The 6,076-nt window shown below is 35.3% G+C and overlaps 1 protein-coding gene across 1 annotated transcript in view; it reads right to left on the bottom strand.

The window, feature by feature from the left end:
- VIP (vasoactive intestinal peptide) overlaps nt 1-5,412 on the bottom strand; it is a 22,834-nt gene extending 17,422 nt beyond the window's left edge. The window contains exons 1-2 of the mRNA XM_018560333.1: nt 5,139-5,412; nt 3,406-3,522 (exon numbers count right to left, since the gene is read on the bottom strand). Of these exons, the coding sequence (XP_018415835.1) occupies nt 3,406-3,512 (107 nt within the window). The 5' untranslated portion in view covers nt 3,513-3,522; nt 5,139-5,412. The remainder of the gene's footprint in view (nt 1-3,405; nt 3,523-5,138) is intronic.
- Nucleotides 5,413-6,076: the final 664 nt, after the last annotated feature.

Here is a 6,076-nt window from a genome sequence, read left to right on the forward strand (position 1 = left end):
TGTACAACACATTTAACCCACTGGGACTTCTTAGCACACTGTACTAAGTCAATCAATCTATGCATATTACTAGTTGCCCTAAGCACATTATTGGGGCTACATAGTTTGTATTCTACTTTTCTTTTGCTTGTTTCTTTTTTATTGTTTTAACTTACTGAATTTGATGATAAAACATTGAGGTCACTTGTTCCATAAATGATTGTTTATATACTGATGATGCATATTATATTGGATATACAAATGCCACACTCCTAAGAAAATATAATCTGAAAATATATAGAACATATACAAAACATCTGCAGATGTCACATGAAACCTGTCTAACTGTGTTTCTACTGTCTTTTTTCCTAGCAGGTAACTAACAGCTATCTCAGACATGACATGTTTTTCATATAGGGAAAAACATATGCTGTCACTAAAAGAAAAAAAAGGGCTGCTGTCAGTAAAACGTTTTAGTACCTACAGACTTTAACCTATCACACTGCAATGTTTTAGTTTTTGATCGTGGGTTTATCTCAATTCTGATAAAAGATTATTTGTCCCACATTAATCTTAATCCAGTATTTGGTTAATTACAGTTTGATGATGAACACACATGCTAGAAACATACCTCTTAGGCTCCCGCAACAAAATCTACCATCTGAGAATACCATGACATCCATCCACCTGAGAATTTCATGACATCTGTTCACCTTGCTCATAGATAACACCTTCTGATTTACACAGAAGGCAATAGCCTGCCATCTCAATTTCCTGATGTAATGCAGGAGAGGAACACAGGATGGAATATGACTACCCTGTTCTTTGTAAATCAGAAAGTAGTATATCTCAGAGGAATGACACTAAGCTTGCAGACAACAGATGTCTTTACTGACTTGTCAAAATGTTTCAGAAATGTATATGTATTTTATTATATAATACATCCTCATTTCACATTGTCCTAACTCCTGTAATCTTAACAGAAGTGATATCTAGCTTGATGTATGTGGAATTGTTTAATCAATTAGAAAAAAAGCTGCTGCTGTTACTGAAGTGATATTTTCTCCTATTCTTTGATTAACTGGCTGAAGTTCTTGGTTGCTTTACATAGTTACAGACATCAAGCTACTAACATCAAGTTTAACCAATACTGGAGTAGAAAAGATGAATTAATAGGAAGTATCCATAAACAGGACTTTATATCTACAGCTGACCCAGAGGAGAGCAAGAAAGAAACCAATAAAGAATAATTGAAAAAAAATACAAAATAATATATATCTATATAAGTTACTGCATGTAAATCTTTCAGGTGCATGTGTTTTAAGTAACTGAGTGATTCACCACCAATAAATGTTTGGTGAAAGTCACATTCACTGCTTTATAAACTTGTCTGTAACAGAGTCCAGCACTATTACATAAGCCTATAAGTAAATAAATATGCTGATAATACACTTGATTTTTTTTCCTTATGTTCTCAACCTATCCATAATTCTTAATGGTTTACTAAAGCTGTCTGTATTTATTTCTACAATGGAGGATGACTTTCTAAAGCAGTAGTAAAGAGATGAAGCTTTGTTCACTTTAAATACCCAATCAGGTGCAAGGAAAATTAAAGAAAAATGTATTTCTGCTTGCAGTGGATTGGATGATTGAAGTGTACACAGCTTCACCTTGTTCACTGAGCTAAATCGATATTTTCAATTCATGAATTAAATCAACCTTACTATCCATGCTTAGAGTTAGAATGATACAGACATTGCAAAGAGACAAAAGCCACTTCTGTTACCCTGAGCTTCTTCCTGCAGTTAACATCACTGTCACTGATGAGCAAGGCAAATTATAGACTTGTAAATGTAGGCTATAGCTTTGCCAGTTTTACATTTTAGTGTTCGATATACTGAACCCATGTTGGAATCCAGTATATATCTTTATACCACTGGAATGAAAAGAGAGAGCGATAGATAGATAGATAGATAGATAGATAGATAGATAGATAGATAGATAGATAGATAGATCGATAGCATTAATCATACTCAGATTGGGGATAGTTTAAAACAAATGTACAAAAACATGTTTTAACACTAGTATTATACTGTGGGCTATTACCCAAAAAGCCCCATACCACCCAAAATAACTATAGAGATGAAAAACAGTAAATCAATATTAGTGTGTACAAAAAGAGTCATGCTATTATCACAGGGAGGTGCAATGACAAATTAATTGCAGAGTTCAGTTTAAGGTACATGATAGTGGAAACACCATGGTAGGGGCAGAGGGCATTTTAAGCATAGTATATTACAGTGAAAAATATGCCTAGAAGCTCTGTTACAGTTTCTTGGTGCCATGCTGTGAATAGCCACTGCTCCTAATTTTGTTGATTTATGTACCATAAAAGCTCAGGGAATTTGTATTAATGTCTTGTAAAGCTGTCCAATAAATGGCAGCCAGACTGTACATCCCTAGAGAGAATGCTGCTTACTGGGAGGAATTGCAAAAGTGATTTATAGCCACATACACTCCATTATGTCACTTTGGAAATATGTTCTAGCACTTAAACGGTGTTGTAAACTCATTCATCATAATGGGATAAGTTCTGAAACCACAGAAAACCAAGAGAAACCTAAAGCTATTTCCCTTTCTCAAAGTCCTTAAAGCCAATTGATATTATATTCAAGATGTAGATGGGAGTTAAAGTAAATAAATTACCCATTTATGTTTGGTAAAGTGTATCAACAGGCATATGAGTTATTAATGTAAGTTAGAGGCCCCCAAACTTTGTTAGCTTGTTAGCACCAGTAAAACAAGTGGAGGCACTGCATTTGAAAATATTACTGGCTTAAGTGAGGAGTATAATGCAGTAAAGGTTCAGGCACTTAGGCACTGAACAGTTGCTGTAAGACTGCAAAGAGCCACAACAGAGGTGCCACATGTAGCCCCTGAGCCACGAGTTGGGGGTCACCTATTCATTTTTAATTTCTTAACAATGCATGATGTTGCTTTGTTTCTATGGAGTTGATTTTTTAAAGGCAAATGGCTGCTCACTTTGCAGGGGAATTCCCCTTAGCTTAGTGAATGAGGTGAAGCTCTGATGACTTTCATCACCCAATCATGTGCAAGCAAAAATATGTATTTTTTTATTTTCCTTGCTCATGACGGAGTATTCTTTGCAAAGTCAATTTTCACCACATTCACTAAGCTAAGGTGAAAATTCCTTTGCAAAGTGCAAAATCTCTTGTAAAATGAGCAGCCTATTTGTGCTCAACCCCTTAAAACAACCCTTATGTCTCCAATGTGGTTAAGACTGGAGGTGCCACTGGTTTCATAAGTGGGTGTTAGCAGTAACACTGTTACTGGGAAAATGGAATAAAACAAACTACCAAGTTGACTTAAGAATACATTTAAAAAAAAAAAAAAAGGAAGCCTTACCTGCTGTTAGAATATGACCCTAAAGGAGGTAATGCGAGTGCTCGGAGGTAGAAAACGCTAAACAAGGTGAGAGTCACCGTAAGGTGGAAGATGGTTCTGTGCTCCATAACTTCAGCTCTGTTGAAGTACAAACCACTTGTCATATTGAATCAAGGGAAAGCAAAGCTACAATATTGTAGATAACATATTACATGCCTCATAAGCACTTGTTATTCCTAACCCTATCCATTCAATGCTGTTTTTACTGTAGACAGGTTATTACTATGGACATTAAAAAAACAACTAATTGCAACTAATTTCATTTCATTCTAAATATAAATAAGTGGTCTCAGAGCACTAATTGCCATATATGCTTACCGGCTTCATTCTTACATAATAATATTATTAAAATTCAATGTCTGAAACTTGGACCAAAAGATGACAGATTTTATGGAAATAGTTTTATAAAGATGAGCCACAATACTTTGTTTGCCATTTCTGTATAGAATCAGCATATTCCAGTGTATATAATACTAGTATAAACCAATAATACATATATAAATACATATATAAAGTTAAGCAAGCTATTAAAATGTTAACCAGTCAACTGCTGTTTGTGGTTTATAATTTTATTTTTATTGCCTCCAGCCTTAACCTTCGTATTTCCAGTTTATCTTGGGAAAGGAGATGTAATGGGATTAACTGCTCTTTGTGGTATATACTGTTATATTAATTGACAGAGTACAAGTGTTTTATCTGATCCCAATTGTATTAGGGACTGTTTTTCAGGAATGTTAACAAACAGAAAATAATAATCATCATCATAATCATCATAATGACTAATAATAGCTCTGTTGAATATACTACAAAGATTGAAAAAAGTATTTGGTTACTGTTTAGCTCCTTGGCTGGCTTTCCTCTACCAAGAGCATGTTTGCAAACTTTATTCTGTAAAGGGTTAAGTGCTGTATACTTATAGTTTGATTGACAATATTCATAAATGTTTTACTTGATCCCCATGGTATTAGGGACTTGTTTGCAGGAATGTGTGCAAATAACAAAAAAAGATAGGCAAAACAAACTTGCTGTGTGTTTACAAATGACAGCTGTATTGAATATACTACAAGCATTGCAAAAAGCACTATGTTACTGTGTGACTCCTTTGCTGGCTTTTGTCTCTATTAATAAAATGTGTTTGTGTGCATTGTATTCTGTAAAGTGTTAACTGCTCTTTGTGGTATATAATTATATTTTGATTCACAACTGTTATTCATAGTATAAGTGTTAAGTCTGATTCCCATTAATTCTAAGTGTTTTATCTAATCCCCATGGTATTGGGGACTGTTTTGCAGGAATGTGTGCAAACAGCCAAAAAGAGATGCAAAACACACTTGCCATGTGCTTACTAATTATAGCTATGTTAAAATACTACAAACATTGATAAAAGTACTATGTTACTGTGTAGCTTCTTGGCTGGCTTTCCTCTACTAATAGCATGTATGTAAATTATATCCTGTAAAGTGTTAACTAATAGTAGAATCTGTCTCCAAATGTCTCACAAAATTGAAAATTCTAGGTATTAAAATACATCTATATAATACCTATATAATCTAAAGTCATGAAAGATACACAGGCTAGTTAGTTTATTGAATGTGTTCAATTTTCATAGTTTTTTTTTTTTTTTTGGGTCCCCTGAAAAGTGTGCAATAGATAACTGTATTTACATATTTAAGCAGCATTCTGTATGTACTTACCAAAAAATCTAGGGCTTCCTCTTTCCTGCTGTATGTCCTCGATCTGGAAAACAAGGGAATTTGTCAGAAGTCCCCAATTGTACAAGGAGTGGATGCTTCGCTATCCGTGGTGTTGAAATTCAGAGTCCCAGCCAAGGCTCCAGGAAAGGGACGCGTGTGCTGCTGCAAGTTCTGATCTTTCACCGCTTGACAGTGCAAGTCGTATACTTAGCCAAGCTCTGCTCCTTTCTTTTAATACTCTGAGCCTGGAACATGCTCCTATAAAACGTGTGGGAGAGAAGGGCTGGTCATCAAGGCTAACTCGAGTGGCTTCTGTGAAGACGTCACTCCAGATCCCACAGGGATTTACTAAAAAGTCGTCATCACCTCCCTGCTTTAGGACTGCAGATGAAGTCTGTGTGATCAATGGATTCCATAAGACATGACCATGTAGCAGTTAATTTGCTTAATGAATGACTGCACATCTACAGTGTCATTAACATCGCTACGGTTGTACCAGAACGACACAACACTGATGTTATTATTCTAAACGTATTAAAGTAACAAATGAGCATGCACCCAAAGCTAACATTAAAAAAACAAAAAAGACAAGCCAGCGCTTCCCAAAGTGCCAGAATAGTGACTGCTTTTCATACTCAAATACAACCTCAGTGTAGCTGATGCTTTGCCTGTCTCTGCTTAGTAATGAGAGGAATTCAGAGATAACATCTCTTTTATAAAACATATACCTAGCTCCAAAATGTGGTCCTTACAGAACTATCCTCTTCATGCAATAAATAAATGTATTAGTGAGTTATTAAACTTCAAAAGTTTGAGCTGATGCCAGGTACTCTTAAAAGCATTGCAGTAGCTCTCATGCAGCCATCCCATCCATCCTATGCTGCTACAGCAATGGCAAAGTAAAACACAGTGCCTTGTAAATCTTTTCTACACATATT

The sequence above is a fragment of the Nanorana parkeri genome, unplaced genomic scaffold, assembly GCF_000935625.1.
Source record: "Nanorana parkeri isolate BGI_ZX_2015 unplaced genomic scaffold, ASM93562v1 scaffold450, whole genome shotgun sequence".
Classification (NCBI taxonomy): Eukaryota; Metazoa; Chordata; class Amphibia; order Anura; family Dicroglossidae; genus Nanorana; species Nanorana parkeri.